General features: G+C 39.5%; 1 protein-coding gene across 1 annotated transcript in view; it reads left to right on the top strand.

Moving 5' to 3' along the window:
* ETFA (electron transfer flavoprotein subunit alpha) overlaps window positions 1-18,359 on the top strand; it is a 112,914-nt gene that overhangs the window by 28,092 nt on the left and 66,463 nt on the right. Inside the window, exons 8-9 of the mRNA XM_017858022.1 lie at window positions 1,654-1,722; window positions 11,186-11,268. Coding sequence (XP_017713511.1) covers window positions 1,654-1,722; window positions 11,186-11,268 — 152 coding nt within the window. The remainder of the gene's footprint in view (window positions 1-1,653; window positions 1,723-11,185; window positions 11,269-18,359) is intronic.

The following is an 18,359-nucleotide window of genomic DNA, read 5'->3' on the forward strand; positions in this document are numbered from 1 at the left end:
ATTTTAGAGGTACACAAATCTTTTTCATATATAAGAAGTTGGGAAGTTTTGGGTATTATTCCCATTTAACCAATTAGGAAAATGAAATTATGAGCATAATACACAGTTTGGGGTTTCTGTTGCACACCTAGTCACTGGCACCAGGGGGAGCATGGTGTAAATCTCATCTCCATAGCTTTGTCACTTGGTACCGTCTTACTGATGCACTTCCATGTATTCTGCAGAGTATGGTTGGCTTCTGAATTATAGATAGAACTGGCTGGAATTTCAGGGCCATCTTGTGTGTAATTCCTACCCTTCTTTCCACTTGGAAAGATTTCCAGAGTTGTCCATGTCTTTGTGTATAACTCTTTAAAAGTTTCTTAACATTTAATATCAAAACTGTTAATATTGCATAAGACATGCTTATTTTTGTACATCATGCCCCTTGTCTTTAAGAACAATGATCTTTTTTATGGCCCACTGACTAACTTTTTGAAAAAATAAGGACTGCTATGCTTTTAAATCCTTGCAAATTAAACATTCCACAAAATAAGCTTTCAGACAGCCTTCTATTGCAAGTGGCATTGAGAAAAAATCATTTAATATTTTGAAGTGATATATCTGACTTGTTTTTTCTTTTCTTTTTTTCTTTTTGAGATGGAGTTTTGCTCTTGTTGCCTAGGCTGGAGTGCAGTGGCACAATTTCAGCTCACCGCCACCTCCTGGGTTGAAGCAATTCTCCTGCCTCACCCTCCCAAGTAGCTGGGATTACAGGCATGCGCCACTAAGCCTGGCACGGTGACTCACACCTGTAATCTCAGCACTTTCAGAGGCTGAGGTGGGTGGATCACCTGAGGTCAGGAGTTCGAGACCAGCCTGGCCAACATAGTGAAACCTCGTCTGTACTAAAAATACAAAAAATTAGCTGGGCATGGTGGTGGATGCCTGTAGTCCCAGCTACTTGGGAGGGTGAGGCAGGAGAATTGCTTGAACCTGGGAGGCTGAGATTGCAGTGAGCCGAGATCATGCCATTGCATTCCAGCCTGGGCAACAAGAGTGAAACTCCGTCTAAGTAATAATAATAATAATAATAATAATAATAATTTCGTATTTTATACAGCAAAAAGCACCAGGCCCTGACTTGTTTATTCACTTATTTATTCAATAAATGTATATTGGTTATCTGTTCTATGACAAGCTTATTGCCAGGTGCTGGAGAAACAGATGAAAAGGCAGAATGCTCTTCCTCTCGAGTTTAAAGTCCTTGAAATGACTCCCATTCAAATAATAACTTTATGCAGTCATTCAGAGAAATTTATTGAACATCTATTATATGTAGAGTTTTGCTAAATATTGCACATATGGCAGTGACCAAGATAGATATAGATCCTGAAATTATAGAGTTTTTATTCTAGTGGGAAAAAAAACTCATATTAATTACATAATTAGTTAACTAGTTAATTATAGTAGTGTTGAATCCTTTATAGAAGTGTAGGAGTGTGATAGGAGAGGTCAGAAAAGGTTTTATAGAGGAGGTGACATGCTTAATATGGCAGTTACATAATATGAAAATTTACTCCAGTATATAAAATAGCAAAATTATTCTAGAATGAGTTTGATGTTTGCCTAATTTTTTTGTTTTGTTTTTTTTTTTTTCATCTTTTAAATGAGGTCGAGGCTTGAAGAGTGGCGAGAACTTTAAGTTGTTATATGACTTAGCAGATCAACTACATGCTGCAGGTAAAGTTATTTTCCTTAGTAGAAAGATATTCCCTCTTTGTTGGAAATATTTTTTCTTCATTATTTCCTTTTGTATAAGTCTTTCAACCCTACAAATTATTTTACTTTCCGGATTTTCAGTTTTCTCTTTGAACCAGTTTTTCTTAAGCCTCCAAGTAAATGGTATATAACATTCAGTGAGGAGAAGGCCTCCTACTATCCCTTATATTTGCCTGATCTTAGTAGGTTTTTTTCTTCACTTTAAAAATAATGAAATGGGCCAGGCACAGTAATGCTCATCTGTAATCCTACCACTTTAGGAGGCTGAGGCAGGAGCATTGCTTGAACCCAGGAATTTGAGACCAGCCCTAGCAATGTAGTGAGACCCCATCTCTACAAAATTTAAAAATTAGCCAGGCATATTGGTGTGTGCTTGTAGTCCCAGGTACTTGGGAGGCTAAGGTGGGAGGATTGCTTGAGCTTGAGAGGGAGAGGCAGCAGTGCACTGGTTGTGCCACTACATTCCAGCCTGGGTAACAGAGTGAGATCCTGTCTCAAAAATAATAATAAAAGACAAAATAATGAAATGTTAGTTTCAGTGCCAACTTCAGATTCAGGAACACCCTGGTTTTTCATCTTTTTTTGGTGGTCTTAATCTTATACAAATAGAAATACGTTTAAAGCTTTTAAGTTCGTAGTTAAAAACTTAAAACTGGAGTTAACCATTTATAGGTAAGGTAGAACCTATTGCTAAAAGTGCATTGATGAGAAGAGAGTGATTTTTTTGAAAAACCAAAAAAATTTAAGCCAGGCGTGGTAGCATGTGTCTGTAATCCCAGATACTTGGGAGGCTAAGTTAGGAGGATTGCTTGAGCCTAAGAGTTTGAGACCAGCCTAGGCAACATAATTGAGACCCTGTTTTGAAAAAAAATCTTTTAAAGACATTTGATTATTTTTGAATTATACAATCACTACGATGAATATATGTTAAAATGTCCCAATTCTATCATCTCACTATCCTTTTAAGAGTTTTTACATATAACTTTCCAGGGTTTTCCTGTAACTTTCTGTGGTTTTCTGTGCATTTCTATTACATAACCCAAATTTCTATTACATGTACCCATAGAAACAGTAATAGTTTTGTCAGAATAAAGGCATTATATAGACACTGTATAATCAGATGGTAGTACTTCAGGGTTTATTTTCATTCATTCTTTCTTTGAACAAGTATTTATCAAGTGTCTGCCATATTCCAGGTACTATTTTAGGTGCTATTAGTTTATTTTGGCTACAGTAATAAGTTACTACAAACTTGGTAGCTTAAAGCAACAAAGTTTTTCTCTCACAGCTTTGGAGGCCAGAGGTGTGTTGAAGTGTTAACAGGGGCCATACTCCCTCTGGGGGCTCTAGGAGATAATCTGTTATTTTCCTCTTCCAGCTTCTGGTGGGTACTCTGATATTCCTGGGCTTGTGGCCACATCACTACAACTTCTGCCTCTGTCTTCGTATCATATTCTCTGTGGGACTGCATTCAGTCTCCTTCTGTGTCCCTCTTATAAGGATACATGCCGGGCGCAGTGCCTCATGCCTGTAATCCCAGCACTTTGGGAGGCCAAGGTGGGCGGATCACCTGAGGTCCAGAGTTCGAGATTAGCCTGGCCAACATGGTGAAACCCCGTCTGTACCAAAAATATAAAAATTAGTTTGGTGTGGCGGCACACACCTGTAATCCCAGCTACTTGTGAGGCTGAGGCAGGAGAATTCCTTGAACCCAGAAGGCGGAGGTTACAGTGAGCTGAGATTGTGCCACTGTACTCCAGCCTGGGTAACAGAGCGGGACTCCGTCTCAAAAACAAAAAAGATACGTGTAATGGCATTTAGGGCCCACGTAGATAATCCAGGATAAACTCCCTCTCAAGATCCTTAGCTTTATATCATATCTGCTGCCACGTAGGTAATATTCACAGGTTCTGGGGATTAGGACGTGAATATATCTTTGGAGGGGCCATTTTCTTGCCTACTACAGACACTAACACAGTAAATTAGTAAATAATATAATATGGGCCAGGTGTGGTGGCTTACTCCTGTAGTCACCTGAGGTCAGGAGTTTGAGACCAGCCTGGCCAACATGGAGAAACCCCGTCTCTACTAAAAGATACAAAACTTAGCTGGGCATGGTGGTGCGTGCCTATAGTCCCAGCTGCTTGGGAGACTAAGGCAGGAGAAACGCTTGAACCTGGGAGGCAGAGGTTGCAGTGAGCAGAAATCATGTCACTGCACCCCAGCCTGGGCAACAGGGCGAGACTCTGTCTCAAAAAAAAGAAAAAAAAGAGGGTCGTAAGTGTTAGGGAGACTAATAGAATGGGTAATGGGGGTGAGAATTGGAGGGCAAGATTGAAGTTTAAAATAAGGTAGCCAGATTTGGCCTTAATGAGAAAGAGACATTTGGCTTGGTGTGGTGGCTCGTGCCTGGAATCCCAGCAGTTTGGGAGGCCAAGATGGGTGGATCAGTTGCGACCAGGAGTTCAAGACCAGTTTGGCCCACATGGTGAAACCCCACCTCTACTAAAAATACAAAAATTAGCTAGGTGAGCAGATTACTTGAGGTCAGGAGTTCAAGACCAGCCTGGCCCACATGTTGAAACCCCACCTCTACTAAATACAAAAATTAGCTGGGTGTGGTGGCACACACCTGTAGTCTTGGCTACTCAGGTGGCTGAGGTGGGAGGATCGCTTGAACTGTGAGGTGGAGGTTGCAGTGAGCTAAGATTGTGCCACTGCACTCTGGCCTGGGTGACAGAGACACTCTAAAAAAAAAAAAAAAAAAAAAGGAGACACCTGAACAAAGGTTTGAAGGAGGTGAGGAAGCGACCCATGAGGAGATCTAGGGGAGAGTGCTCCAGACCAGAGCAACCAGTAAAGTGCAGAGAGCCTGTCTAAGGCAGGAACACATCTGGCCTATTTGACAAATAGGAAGAAGGCCAATGTTGGAATGGAAAGTGCAAAAGAGAGAGTAGTAAGAGATAAAACTGGGAGGCAACACGAGACAGATCGCACAGGGCCTTATAGGACATTATAAAGAGATTACTTTTCTCTGAATGAAATGGGGAGCCATTTCAAGGTTTGAGCAGAAGAATGACATGATCTAACACATTTTTAAAGGATCGCTTTGGCTGCAGTTTTAAAAATAAGCTGTAGGGGGTAAGTACAGTAATGGGGAGATCATTTAACAGGCTATATCAGTCGTGTAGGTGAGAGATACTCATGGTTTGGACCAGGGTAGCTGCAGTTGATGTGGGGAGAAATTGTCAGTTTTGAGATATATATTTGAAGGTAGAGATAAAGGATTTCCTGACAGATTGGATGTGGATTATGAGAGAAAGTATTTGTCCTGGCGAGTGGTAGGATGGAGTTACAGTTAGCTGAGATAAGGAATATCTCGAGTGAAGCAGTTTCCAGGGACAGATCAGGAGTTTAGTTTTGGGCATGTTAATTTTTGAGATGTCTAATAACAGACACTGAGTAGAGATGTCAATTAAGCAGTTGGTATAGGAGTGTGGAGTTCTATGGAGAAGTTTGGGCTAGAGATACGTATTTGGGAATCAGTTCATTTGGATGATATTGAAAGCCATGAGACTGGATGAAATTACCAAGGGAGGGAGTATAGATAAAAAAGAGGTCCCAGGCTAGGTGCAGTGGTATGAGCCTGTAGTCCCCACTACTCAGGAGGCTAAGGCAGGAGGATCTCTTGAGCCCAGGAGTTTGAGGCTGTATTGTGTTATGACTGTGCCTGTGAATAGCTACTGCATTACAGCCTGGGCAACAGAATGAGACTTCGTCTCTTTTTTTTTTTTTTTTTGAGACGGAGTCTCGCTCTGTCTCCCGGGCTGGAGTGCAGTGGCCGGATCTCAGCTCACTGCAAGCTCCGCCTCCCGGGTTTACGCCATTCTCCTGCCTCAGCCTCCCGAGTAGCTGGGACTACAGGCGCCCGCCACCTCGCCCGGCTAGTTTTTTTTTTTGTATTTTTTAGTAGAGACGGGGTTTCACTGGGTTAGCCAGGATGGTCTCGATATCCTGACCTCGTGATTCGCGCATCTCAGCCTCCCAAAGTGCTGGGATTACAGGCTTAAGCCACCGCGCCCGGCCGAGACTTTGTCTCTTAAGGAAAAAAAAAAAAAAAAAAAGTCTCAGGACTGAGCCATAAACACTGTATGATTAAGAGCTAAGAGAGAAAAGGAGAAAGAAGACCAAAAAGGAGTAGTAAGTTAGTCTAGACAACCAGGGCGGAGGCTATGTTTTGGAACCCATGTGGAGTGTTTCATTGAGGAGGAAAAAATTGATCAACTATGACACACACTTCTAACAGGTCAAGGATGGTAAAGACTGAAGAGTGACTATTGGATTGAACCACTTAGACATCATTGGCCACTTTAAGCAGTTTCAGTGGAGTGATGGAAGCAAAAGTCTCATTAGAGTGGGTTTAAAAGAATAGTCCTGCCAGGTGCAGTGACTTGTACCTGTAATCCCAATACTTTGGGAGGCCAAAGTGGGAGGATTACTTAAGCCTAGGAGTTTGCGACCAGCCTGGGCAACATGGCAAAACCCCGTCTCTACAAACAATATCAAAATTAGCCAGGCATGGTGGTATGCATCTGTGGTCCCAGCTGCTTGGGAGGCTGAAGCAGGAGAAATCACTTAAGCCCAGGAGGTTAAGGCTGCAGCGAGCTGTGATTGTGCCACTGCACTCCAGCCTGGGTGACAGAACAAGACCATGTCTAAGAAAAGAAAATAAAAAATAAAAGGCTAGTCATAGGTAGTGGTTACATGGTTGTGTTCACTGTATGATAATGCTCTGGAGCAGCACGTTTGTCTTTTTCTGTATGTAGGTTATATTTTAATGAAAAGGTTTTTAGAGATAGAATGGGAGGCCTGGAGTTGGAGACAGTGAATACAGATAACTTTTTTGAGGGATTTTGCTATATAGGGAAGCAGGGAAATGGATGGTAGCTGAAAGAGGAGTCTGGCCAACAGAGGGACTTCATAAAGCTGGGACAGGTAATAACATGCTTCTGTGCTTATGGGAATGCTCCAGGAGAGGGAAAAGTAGTCATACTTTTCCCCTTCACATACTTTTCATTTCACTCAAGGACATCACTCCAGTAATTCTCCCCTGAGGGAAAAGTCAGAATTACTGGAGTGATGTCCTTGAGTAGACAAGAGAGAATGTGGACATAGCTGCAGGTGGTGGGTAGATGTGTTACTCGGAGCATGTGGAAATTCTCTTTTGATCCTTTCAATTTTTTTTTAGTGAATTAGAAGCAAAGTCATCAGCTGAGAATGAGGATGCTGTAGAGGTATAGGAAGTTTGAAGAGAGAAGAAAATATATGAAATTATGGTTTAGGAAACAGTGGGCTAATGAAAGGACTAGGGGAACTTAGTATAACTGCCAGGAATTAAGGCTTATTTATTTAGAGGAAAATATACTTCACATGGTTGGATATTTGATATTTTTCTCCAGTGATGCTGAACTGCAGGAGAAGAGATATGGAAAAAGTGGAAAGGTTGCTTAATCAGCCAGAGATGGAGGTTTTTCTGAGTGTGTGGTGATAGGAGAGTAAGGAAGTTGAAGGCATAGCAAAGGAATGATTAGAATGATTGATCATAGAATTTGAAGTGGGCAAAAACAACAGGACAATGGGGGAGAGTGAATAGAATTGTAGATTACTGTGGGATCAGAGGAATGTTGGAGGTGAACGTCAGCTAGAAAGAGGAGGTCAGAAAGACGCTGAAAATTGAGAGTATTGAGCAATCTTGGTAAAGAAAATGTCTAGGATATGATCATGGGTGTGGCTGAGGTAGAGTGGTGGGCAAGCTCACTGGAGGAGAGTTGTTCAAATCTCCAAGGGTTGAAATCTCCAGGAATTAAGATAAGACTAATATAGGTCTTTTGGTTTCCAGTCTGGCATATAAGAAGCTTGGAAGTCACCATTCTGTCCTAACAACAAGTGAAAAACTGAACAAACCGAAGAATCAAAACTCATCTTACATCCATAGGAGAAGTGAGGTTGCATGGCAAACTGCTGTCCCCCAAACTGGAGAAACCAACAAGCAAACACAGATAATCACAACTTCCCAGAGCAGAAATCCAAAGTGGCAACCTCCACAGGAGCTGGTGGTGGGGTAGGGGAACCTGAAGTCTTGTTGATGAATTGCTGGAGGTTCCATGTTAAAAACTCCAGGTGGGCCGGGCACGGTGGCTCATGTCTGTAATCCCAGCACTTTGGGAGGCCGAGGTGGGCAGATCACTTGAGGCCAGGAGTTCGAGACCAGCCTGGCCAATATGGTGAAACCCCATCTCTACTAAAAATACAAAAATTAGTCGGGCGTGGCAGCATGCACCTGTAGTCTCAGTTGGTTGGGAGGCTGGGGCAGAAGAATCACTTGAACCCTGGAGATGGAGGTTGCAGTGAGCCAAGATCGTACCAATATTCTCCAGCCTGGGCAACAGAGTGAGACTCTGGATTTTTGTTTTTTTGACAAAAAACTCTAGGGGTATCCAGTGTGGGCTCCCAACATTTCAGGAACTCTTCCTCATGGTGAAAATTAGAGAAAAATCACCTCATGCTTCCGATAAGGGGAGGTGAAAGGGAACTACTTTAAAATATGCCAGAACATTCTGCTCTTCTTAACAAAGTCTGACCTCCTTCAGGAGGAACTGTTTAACCAGAGATTAATTTCCTGGGGCTTTATCAGAGCCTAACTGACGTGAGGAAAAGTAAATAGTCAACTTCAGCCATTCTAGCCATCCTGTCCCACCTAAGGGAGAGAGAGGAACTGAGAAGCATGTGTAAAGTTCAGTCCCAATATGGTCTTATTGAGGTATGGTCTTAGTAAAAGACCAAGACCTCAACATAGGACTGTAGAATGCTTCCTTTCCCCCAGCACCTTACCACCATGTAATAAAGGCTTAATGATAGCTCTTCCTTTTACCCGTGTATCTATGAAGAAAATATTGCGAGATATACTAAAACATAAAAGACAGTTTGAAGAGACAGAGAAAGCATCAGAACCAGACTCAACTAGAATAATCAGGCTGGAAATTTAAAACTGGGATTAGTATGCTAAGGTCTCTAATGAATCAAGAGCAAGTAAGATGTGCAATATAAGCAGAGGGCTAGAAATCCAAGAAAGAAACAGAAATGCTAGAGATAAAAAACATTGTAGCAGAAATGAAGAATACCTTTTAAGGACTTCTTAGTAGACTGGATATGGCTGAGGAAAGAATCTCTGAGCTCTAGGATCTCAGTAGAAACCTCCAGAACTGAAAAACGAAGAGAAAAAGAACCAGAAGAAGAAGAAAAAAAAACAGAAAACCTGAACTGTAATATCTAACAATTGTGGAACAGCTACTAAGAGTATAACGTGTAATGGGAATACTAGAAGAGGAGAGAAAGGAGCAGAAGCAATATCTGACTGAGGATTTCCCCACATTAATGTCAGATACCAATCCACAGATCTAGGAAGCTCAGAGAACACCAAATATAAATGCCAGAAGAACTTCACCTATGCCTATTATTTGCAAACTACAGAAAATCAAAAATAAAGAACAAATACTGAAAGAAGCCAGAGGGGAAAATCAACCATACCTATAAAGAGCAAAGATAATAATTACATCCGATCTCTTTTCAGAAACCATGCAAGCAAGAAGAGAGTGTAGTAAAATGTTTAAAGTGCTGAGAGAAAACACCCACCAACATAGGATTTTATACCCTGTGAAATTATCCTTTAAAAATGAAAGAGAAATAAAGACTTTCTCAGACAAAAATTGGCAGAATATGTCATAGACTTGCAAGAAATGTTAAAAGTTCTTCTAGAGAGAAGGAAATGGTAGAGGTCAAAAACTCTGATGTATATAAAGCGAGTGAGAGCATTGAAGAGGGAATGAGTGAAGGTAAAATAAGTTTTAGTTTTCTTAATTGATCTAATAGGTTACAGTTTGTTTAAAATAATAACATTATATTCAATTACATATGCTCGTGTAATACAATTATGTGCTCATATATGAGTGAAATGAATCACAATGTAAGAAACAGGAGATAGGGATTAGGATTATCTTGTTATTTAATGGTATTTGTACCACCTGTGAAGTAGTAAAGTGTTATTTGAAAGTGGACTTGGATTAGTTGTAAATGAATATTGTAAACTCTAGGACCACCACTAAAGTAAAACAAAAATACAACTAATAGCTAAGAAAAGAGACAAAATGGAATTATTTAAAATGCTCAGTTGGTGGAAGACAAAAATAGGAAAAAAGAAGAAGGGCAGCAAATAGCCGTTACAAATATGGTAGATATTAATCCAACTATGTCAGTCTTTACTTTCAACATCAGTAGTGTAAATGCACCAATTAACGATAAAGATTGTCATAGTGGATGAAAAAGTAAGACCCAACTATATGGTGTCTACAAGAAACCCACTTTAAATATAAAAATACATATACATATAAAGTAAATGAGTGTAGAAAGATATACCATGGTGGTGCCAATTGAAAGAAAGCAGGAATAGCTATATTAATTTCAGACGGAGCCAATTTAAAGTTAAGTTTTATTAGGTAAATAAAACCTGAGTTTTAATAAACTTAAAGTTTTAAGTTCTAAAACTTACATTTCAATAAAACTTAATATAACTCAAGTTTTGCTGATATTGGGCTCTGTATTCCAAAATAACAGTGTAAGGGTCAGGAATATGGGAGGTGGGTGCAGGTTAGGGAGCATGCAGAGCATTATGGGGATCAGTGTATAGGTTATGAAGGATAACCTTTGAGTTTGGGACTTGTGGGGACAGACATAAATGAAGGGCAGGGTGTAATTAGTCCCGGCTGACTCAAGATAGTGGTGGTGAGGCTGTGCGTGTTTGGAGGTGGTCAGTTGTATTGTCTATGGCTCCCTCTGTCCTTTTCAGCTTGAGATGAAGAGGCCTGAGGCTCATTCTTGACTCCTGCTGGGGAAGGGGTTGTTTTACTCCAAGTATAGGGCTCATTGTTGACTCCTGTTGAATGAAAATAGAAAGCCAGTTAAATTTTATTTATTAATTTGATAGCAAATATTGGTTAAACCTTCATCTTGTTATTTGTAACTCTTTATCCAGTATCTTCTCTTTATAGTATTACAATAGGTAATATTGTAAGACCTTTCTTCAAAACTTGTGAAGTTGTTACTTAAAGGAGCATTATATAATGACATTCTAAACATTATAGTGTAAAGTTTATGAATGCCTTTTTGATAAAGCATGCAGAAGAGTTAAGCCCAAATTAAAATCTGAAATACTTGGGTGTAAAAAGAAGTTTTTCCTTGAAGTTTTCTGTATAAAATATACTAGTACTTAGAATTCTAAATCACTGTCTTTGTTTGCAGTTATCAGGGAATATCCTAACTAGCTGAATAGTAGAGCTTGAAAAAAATGACAAATATTTTTTCCTGTTAGTTGGTGCTTCCCGTGCTGCTGTTGATGCTGGCTTTGTTCCCAATGACATGCAAGTTGGACAGACAGGAAAAATAGTAGCACCGGTAAGTGTTGCAATAAAATATGCTGTGCCAAATGTTATAGGGATAAGTACTGTATGTATTTGTTGAACAGTGATCTCAGTGATTTATCTTACTCAGTGTTCCTGAGCAGTTAGCCAGTATCATGGTGAATATGTCATTTTCACAAGATCTGTGTAGTTCTTGGTCTCGGTAAAATGCCTAGCAGTTCTTAAATCCAGCTTATTTTTTCAAGTATTTTAAAGCAGTGGAACATTTTATCAAATTAAGTCATATTATATCAAATAAAACATTGATAAAAGCAGCATTTATCAACTCAAATTTGTAAGTTCACATTGATAGCATTTATTTGCCACAAAGCCTTTAGAGATTATAAATTCAGTGAGAACAATGAACCTATTTTAATGAACACAGAATTTTGAAATTGGGAGCTGTGAATGACAGTTTTAGTCTTACATCTTCCTGAACACCAAGTTTATTTCTGTATTTTGTCTTATGAATTCCAGAAAATTCTGTTTTACATAGATAAGTGATACTAGAATATTCTTCAGTTAAGCTTATCTAAAACTTAAAACGGAAGAGCAGGAAATTTTGGTCTCAAAGTTGAATCACTAACAGTTGATAATGACTGTTTATATTTCTTAGGTGATACAGATTTTCAGTGAATAGGAGTCTCAGCCAGTTTAAACTTGTATAGTATGCACGAAAACATGTTTTTTATATATCTCAAAACAATATGTAGTCTTGTCCATTAAAAAAAAATCTTACATCCCAGTGCTTTATTCTATGAGATATTCATTCACAATTTTAAGATACTGTAGTCAACATTTTCAAGGCTTATTTTTTGAAGCTTGTTTTGAAGTAGTTGTTCAAGTCTTTTGCCTGTTTAAAACTTGAGTTCTTTTTATCTTCTCTTTGTAGGAGTTTTTTATATAACCTACATAAAAATTCTTTGTCAGATGTGTGTTGTATTTTTCCCATGCTAGAGCTTCCCATTCATTTTCTTTTGATGAGTGGAGATTTCTAATTTTGATAGTCTAATGTACCAGTCTTTCTTCTTATGGTTAATACGTTTTGTGTTATTCAACTTACTTGAAGTCAGAAAAGAAGATTTAAAGCTTTAAATACATACTAGAACAACTCATAAATTAAGTCACATGATCATGTGGCCTGTTTGCTTGTCATACTGAATTAGGCTGTGAGAGTGGATTTATTGAGTGGATGAGCTTGAGCCTTCCTTGACATTTAATGAGCTCTAGCACACATGCATATGCGTATATATTTTAAGAGACAAGGTCTTGCTGTGTTACCTGGGCTGGAGTGCAGGGGTTGGTCACAGGCATGATCATAACACACCACAGCCTCTTAACTCCTAGCCTCAATCCTCCCACCTCAGCCTCTTGAGTGGCTGGGACTACAGGTATGTGCCACCATGCCTGACTGGCATACACACTATTTGTGGAAATCTTTCAATTTTACATGAGTAGACATCTGTAGGCCTGATTTCATAAAAGATCAGCAGATTCACAACCTTCTTAACCAAAAATATGTCTACAAGAAATTCAGGCTGGGCGCGGTGGCTCATGCCTGTAATCCCAGCACTTTGGGAGGCTGAGGTGGGCGGATCATGAGGTCAGGAGATTGAGATCATCCTGGCTAACATGGTGAAACCCTGTCTGTACTAAAACTACAAAAAAATTAGCCGGGCGTGGTGGCACGTGCCTGTACTCCCAGCTACTGGGGGGGTTGAAGCAGGAGAGTTGTTTGAACCCAGGAGGCGGAGGTTGCAGTGAGCCGAGATTGTGCCACTGCACTCCAGCCTGGGCGACAAGAGCAAGACTGTGCCCCCCCCCCCCCAAAAAAAGAGGAAATTCAAAGATATACACTGAAGTGACAGAGACTTATTTTGACTGACAGAGAGCGTTTGTAGTTATCAAATAGAAGAGTGGCAGGGAGTGGCTGGTGGTATCCTTTCCTATATTGAAAATAAATGGCATACAATCAGCATTATTCAGTATTACTCTTATGAATATAGAACCATTGCAATTTTTTTTCGTAAGGAAATGTATTAAATGCTTTGAAGACTTTGACATAAACTATACAGCCTCCGAGAGAATTTTGATTCATTAACTCGGGTGTGTGTGTGTATATATATATACACACATATGTGTTTGCATATATATGTGCATACATATATACACACATAATTTATGTATGTACATTTTGTTAAGGATCTGAAACTGTTTTTGGAAACTGTATCTCAAATTTGCAGAAAACTTACAGAACAAAAAACCTTTATTTTTATGGGCCATTTGAGTAAGTTGCTGTGACCATCCCCAAATATGTTATATAGCACATTCTCCTAATAACCACAATACAACTTTTTAAATTAGGATATCAACATTGATGCATAATACCATCTAAGCATCAGACCCTGACATTCAGGTTTTGCCTATTATTCCAAACATGTCCTTTATAGCAAAAGGATATAGTGCAGAGTCACAGGTTACATTTTAACTGTCATGTGTCCTTCAATCTTAAATATTAATGGTTCCGCAGTCTTACCTTCACTTCATGAGGGAACTGTGAAGATTATCAGACAGCTGTTTTATAGAATCTCCCTCAATTTGGATTTGTCTAATGTCTTCAATTTACGTTATATATCTTGAACAGGAATACCACAGAAGTGATACCTCATCCTATCAGATGGTATACAATTTCATTTGATCTTTCATTAATGGTTTTCACTTTGATTAAGGCAGTGTGTGCCAACTTCTCCATGGTAAAGTTACTTTTCCTATTGTAATACGTATTTTATATGGAGGTACTTTTCCTATTGTAATACGTATTTTATATGCAGTTTTCCTGAAACTTTTTTTTTTTTTTGAGACAGTCTCTCTCTGTCGCCAAGGCTGGAGTGCAGTGGTGTGATCTCGACTCAATGGAACCTCTGCCTCCAGGGTGCAAATGATTCTCATGTCTCAGCCTCCTGTGTACCTTGGATTACAGGCATGCACCAACCTACCCAACTAATTTTTGTATTTTTAGTAGAGACTGGGTTTTGCCATGTTGGCCAGGCTTGTCTGGAACCCCTGGCCTCAAGGGATCCACCCACCTCGGCTTCCCAAAGTGCTAGGATTACAGGCGTGAGCCACCATGCCCGGCCATAAACTATTCATTTATTTATATCAGTATGGACTTATGGTACCTATTTTATTCAATGGGCAAAAATCTATGGTTGTCATTATTATTGATGTATGAATTGTCCCATGTTTGGCTAGTGAGAGGCCCTCTGTGTCTTTTTGACGTGTTCTCATCATTCTTTGAATCCTTTTTTACTTCCTGAAGACAAGATGTTCCAGGCTCATTTTGTATTTTTCCTATCCCATCTCTGGAACCAGTCATTTCTCCAAGGAATCCTGGATCCTTTTGCTGAAGAAAAGTATTTAGAAGCCAATGTCTCAATGCTAGATGCTCCCATGACATCTCAGTGAAAAAAGCTAGAGAATGTGTGTAGGCATGTGTATGTCTAGGCAAATATATGCATATATATATTTATATACATATACAAACACATTTACATTTTATTTCTATATGAATTGTATATGTTGGAAACTGTAAGTGTCCACTGATATCTCCAATTCTGGTCTCATACCACAGGGTTAATTCTGGTTTTCTCCCTTTTCCTATTTGTATATGCCTTTCTCCTATGGTGAGAAACCTAGACCCTGCCAGTACTCTACCCTGCACAGACGCCCTCTTTGCCTCACTTGAGCTCCAGCACCTGGAACCGACCAGTCTTCCTGTATAGATACCCTCCCCACCCTACTTGGACTCTGACATATCTGTCTAGGTAGCTGTTTCCCAAGGTGGCTGCACAATTTTACACTTGTACCAACTATGTATGTGGGTTCTAGTTGCTCCTCATTTTCACCATTTGGTGTTTTATACATTTTGATGGATGTTATTGGTTCTAATTTGCATTTCCCTGCAATTAATCTAATGCTCATCTAATGATGATGAGCACTGTTGTATTATTGGCCCTTTAAACATCTTCCTTATGAAGTGCCTGTTCAAATCTTTTGCCCCTTACTTTAATTGAATTGCTTGTTTTCATTATTGAGTTGACACATTTTATATATTCCTTTACAAGTTTCTTGTTAGATATGGGTTTTACAAATATTTTTTCCCAGTCCATGGCTTACCTATTTATTTTCTTAATGGTATCAAATTGAGGAAATTCCTTTGTTTCTAATTTGCTGAGAGTTTTATGAATGTGTGTTGAATTTTGTCAGATGTTTTCTGCATCTGTTGAGATGATTGAATAGCTTTTTGTTGGGGTGATCAGACCCAACACCAGGCCATGGGGGCTATGAAGTCTGGCAGAGTCAAAGGAATGAGAAAAGACAGGTTAAGAGAGAACGTGGGAACAGGGGGCCAGTGCTAGTATGGAGGCTGCCAAGGCTCCAAGCTCTGGGAGCCCATGCTATTTATTGGTGATCAAACAACGAAACAGGTGGTGAGGATGTGGGGGTTGAAAGGAAGCGATGTATCAAGCGAATGAGCTATAGCTGTGATGGTTTAGCATTTTCTTTGAAACATATGGCTACTTGAGATAATGGGTGTGCTAGAAGCAAGGAGCCAGCAAGTTTAGACACGTTCCCAAGGCCACAAGGTATTTTAGACCCTGGACCCCAGACATATTCAAAGATTTTTTTATATTATGTCAGACATGCAAGCCCTGCCTCAGCTTCTCTCCCAACACTCAACTTTTCTCCCAACATGCCCCCCTTTTCTTTTTTGTAAAACCACCACAGCTATCATTGCTTGTTCTCGAGGGTGGCTTTCTTTCCAGTGGTGGCTTCCGCATCTGCAGACTAAAAGGAGACAGCACAAGCACATAATTATTGGAACAAAATCTGCAAGTGTAGAGCTTCCAATGGCCTTAATCCATTTAAGAGGATTGATTGTAGACAACCCATCAGCTATCTTGTTGAAAATATCAGTTGCAGGGAGCAGATTCAAGTGAGCCTGAAAGGCTTCAAAAACCTGGTCTTATAGTTTTACAGTATCGAGGGTGAGATTTTCATCTCTGTCCTCCAGATGGCATTTAAGAGTAACATAACACAACTTTGAATCCAAAAGGTCCTCTTTTTGTTTTTGAATTAATTGAGCAAGGCAGTTGCAGGCTATGCAGCCCTTAATTGCCAGTTGGTGATCCAGCTTCATTTTTTTAGCCCTTACTCAAAATGGAGTTGCTCAGGTTTGAATGCTTCTTACATATTTCCCCTTTCCCTTTGACAAGGGGACCCTTAATTCTAAGGGTTGCAGAAGGATGGAGGTCTGTCTTCTGTAACTTCTTCATGCTGAATAGGGGCAATGATATTCCTGCCTACTTATTGGGGTCTTTTGTATTTAGGGTAGAGAGGAATTCAGTCAGAAAACATTGGTCCGTTAAGCATCTGTTGTACCTCTGAATCCCAGCAAAAGGTAAAACCCTGGCACTCCAGCAGTTTGTCAGCTTCCTGTGTGGTTTTCTTGATCTATACCATGTTATGGGGGTTGATGTCAGCATGACTCTGGTTGGTCCTTGTTCCATCTTTGTATTCAGATTCAACTGTCTTATGGCTCATACTGGGGGAACCTGGTCCATGGTTGGGATCCATGGGTCCCTCTAGTCTCCTGTTCCATGGTCATACACATCTTGAGGGCACCCACATGGTGTGTTCATCTCCTGCAAAAATACAAACATGCCCTTACCCCTACGTTAGTAAATCTACTGAAACAGAAGCAAAGGCTTTTTTATTTTTATTTTTATTTTGCTGTAGCTGGGAGGCATGCTATTGCTGAAGCATTTGTAACAGCTTCTGCCTCTTTGGTTAATTACCGTGGGGTAAATGTTACCATTGGTAATGAGAAGAAGGCTTTTTCTGATTAACAAAAGGCATAGAGAAAGCAAATCAAGGCTTATCCTTCTTGTGCAATAGTATAGCAAAAAAAAGCCATCCTTAAACCTTCAATTTGCACTGTACAGGTGGGTCCACTAGACGCTGTGGCTCATGATAGATCTTCAGATGTTTGGTAGGCACCTGATTGTCACCTGGAGAGACACAAGCAAATCCTCTTCCCCATATAATTATCTTTCCTTTTTCCCAGCTCTTTGTATGTGCATCCCTCCATCTTATATCTTGCCCAGCCTTTTTATTTTACTTTTGTCCTGTCAGGTGTTGTTCAGCTGCAGTCATGGGTTGTACTTTTTGTAAATTTAAAAACTTTAATGTTAATAAAGCTAAATGCAATTGCATATGCGGTGTCTTATATTCCCGGCCCCTTCCCTTTTACTTTTGTATTTGAGTTTTTAAAGTTGGATTAGCTCTTTAAGCAATGTCAGTTTGAAAAACTTGTTGAGGTCCTGCAAATGAGGATTTTCCATTACTAGATTCATCAGTAAAAACAGTAATGGCCACTCCAATAGGGGCTTTTTGAGTAATAGAAGGCAGTATCCAATATGTTAATTATAGAAATTGAAATATCTTAGATTTAGGGTAATGATTATCAAGAATGCCAACTGGCCAAATTAACTTGCCATTCTTGGGAATTAATATAGGCTTGTTGAATTTGTTGTTTTGTTAATGAAACCATAATCTGATTTAGATCATATCCCCTTGGCTTTGTTGTGGGCAGCCTCGTTTGTCCTACTAGCAAAGCAATTTGTTCTAAGTACAGAGTGAGCGTTTTGGTTGTATTGTGAGGTAGAAAAAAAAAAAACACTCAACCAGATCATCCTGTTGAACTATAAACTCCTGTAGGCAAATGCTTAGTAGGAAAAACTAAAAACTGTAATGGCTGTATCGGATTAATTTGTTCTACTTGTGCTTGCTGAATTTTTTTCCTCAATTAATGGAAGTTCCTCCAATGCTTCTTTGGACAGGGAGCATTTACTGTTAAGGTTAGAATCACCTTGTAAAGTAGAAAAGAGATGAGACATAGCATAGGTAGGAATGCCTAAAGTTGCATGAATCCAATTAATGTCTCCTAATAATTTTTGGAAATCATTTAAAGTTTTTAAATTATCTCTTCAAATTTGAACTTTTTTTTTTTTTTTTTTTTTTTTT

Source organism: Rhinopithecus bieti, unplaced genomic scaffold (assembly GCF_001698545.2).
Source record: "Rhinopithecus bieti isolate Rb0 unplaced genomic scaffold, ASM169854v2 scaffold_47256, whole genome shotgun sequence".
NCBI lineage: Eukaryota > Metazoa > Chordata > Mammalia > Primates > Cercopithecidae > Rhinopithecus > Rhinopithecus bieti.